Source organism: Lepisma saccharinum, unplaced genomic scaffold (assembly GCF_977018435.1).
Source record: "Lepisma saccharinum unplaced genomic scaffold, izLepSacc3.1 HAP1_SCAFFOLD_198, whole genome shotgun sequence".
Taxonomy (NCBI): domain Eukaryota; kingdom Metazoa; phylum Arthropoda; class Insecta; order Zygentoma; family Lepismatidae; genus Lepisma; species Lepisma saccharinum.
The window spans coordinates 90560-92328 of record NW_028142988.1 but is presented as its reverse complement, the minus strand read 5'-3'; the positions used below and the strand labels follow the sequence as shown (position 1 = coordinate 92328).

Sequence of the window (1769 nt, the reverse complement as noted above, 5' to 3'; positions counted from 1 at the left end):
TAGCTCAGCTGGGTATTCTCTTACCATACAAATTAAGAGAACATTTGGTGATGCAGGACATTTCGTCTTTCGCTGAGGCAACTCACGCAATAGAAAATTTTGAGTCGCTGAAAGAGGCAGTTGTCAAGCGAGACCTAGCTCTTCCTCTGAGGGGCAAGAGTTTTAAGGCCGGGATTAACAAAGTTATGGTTGCTTCGCAGGATTCAGAGATCCAGGACAAGTCGTGTATTCCCACATTGACAACTCCCTCTATGAATGGTGGGAAGGGCACTCGTTCGAGTCCTAAGACCAAACGGCGATGGCATAAAAACAGAGATTTTGTAGAGGATTCTTCGTCGGGAAACGGAGATCGACTCGCATCGAAGGAGGTGATGTGAGCTCGTTTGGGAATAATCCTCCTGGTAAAGGGATCGCCTCAGTAGTACGGCAAGGTCAAAGGGATGTAGCTAAGATGTCGAATACTTGTGAACCATTATTGGAAGGGAAACAGTTGATCGGCGATAGCATGTTGCTTAGGCTTGCTCAAAAGTTTTGTAACGGTCAACTCAATGTTGATGAGCAAGGTAATCGGGGTATAGGACTGTCGGTGAGTGGGCAAACCACGGAGCAGCTGAACAGTAGATTAAGATCGTGTTCAAAGTTGACCGATTCGGTAATTCTCATGATTGGCACGAATGACATCCTTAACTTCCAATCTGAAGAAGTTGTTAAGCGCAACATGTTAGAAACGTTGGAACTGTTATCGCACAGAACAAAAGAAATTAATTGGTTGACCTTACCTCCCTTAGCACGCATTATGCGTAATGAAAATTCATATGTTTGGAGGAAATGGAAAGGGATCAATGAGTTCATAGTTTCACTTCACAATGATAGAAATGTCAAGGTACATGACATCTCTTCGCTGTTCTTCAGCAGTCAGGGCGATATACGAGTAAATTTGTTTGAAGACTTCTTAGGTAATCCTTCACGGGGAAAAATGGATCGTGTACACTGGAATAGGGAAGGTATGGTGTGTGTGCTCAATTTCCTTAGGGGAAAAGGAGTCTTAGGAAAATCGCAGCCAAGGGCTACTGAACCAAATTCGCAGATTGTGGTTGAGGCCGAGATTCATGCGGTTGATGAACCGTCCATGCAACGACCTAATTCGGAAAACCGAAGGGAAGCTCTGACCTACGGGCGGGGGGTGAGAGTAAGGTAGAACATCCTGTCATTATGTATGTAAATATTAATGATATCGGGGAAGGAACTGATTTTGATAATTCGAAGAATTTATTTGTACCTGTAAATATTGATTCTAAACGGTGCGCTTCTGCTTTGATTCAAATTGCTATTTTAGGTAAACCATTTGTTGCCCTCTGCGACAGTGGCGCTGAGGCGAGCCTATTGGGAATGAGCGTCTGGAAATCCATCTCATCATTAATCTCTAGGCCAAGGTTGGAACCTGCTTCCGGCATAAAATTGATTGATTATTCCGGCTCAAAAGCAAAATCAGTAGAGGGAATTGCGAAGGTAATGATCAATTTGGGGGGCTATGATTACTATGTGCGTTTTATCGTAGTGAAAAATTTAAATATTCCTGTGTTATTAGGATTAGATGTCATATATGGGATTCACGGGGAACTCAATTTTGACGAGGAGGCCTTTTTCTATAGAACACCCAATGGTAGGGCTCTTTTAAAGTTTACTCCTCTTAAAGAAGTCGACACTCTGGAATCGGAGGTGCCAATATCCAACGTATCTTTGAATTCACCCGGATTAGAAAATCAACC

General features: G+C 43.1%; 1 protein-coding gene across 1 annotated transcript; it reads left to right on the top strand.

Annotated features, from left to right (window-relative positions):
* Nucleotides 1-451: 451 nt before the first annotated feature.
* On the top strand, nucleotides 452-1198 carry LOC145982497 (maternal effect protein oskar-like). Its single transcript, XM_083115955.1, has one exon. It carries the CDS (start codon nucleotides 452-454, stop codon nucleotides 1196-1198), a length of 747 nt encoding a protein of 248 aa, XP_082972081.1.
* The last annotated feature ends 571 nt before the right edge of the window (nucleotides 1199-1769 follow it).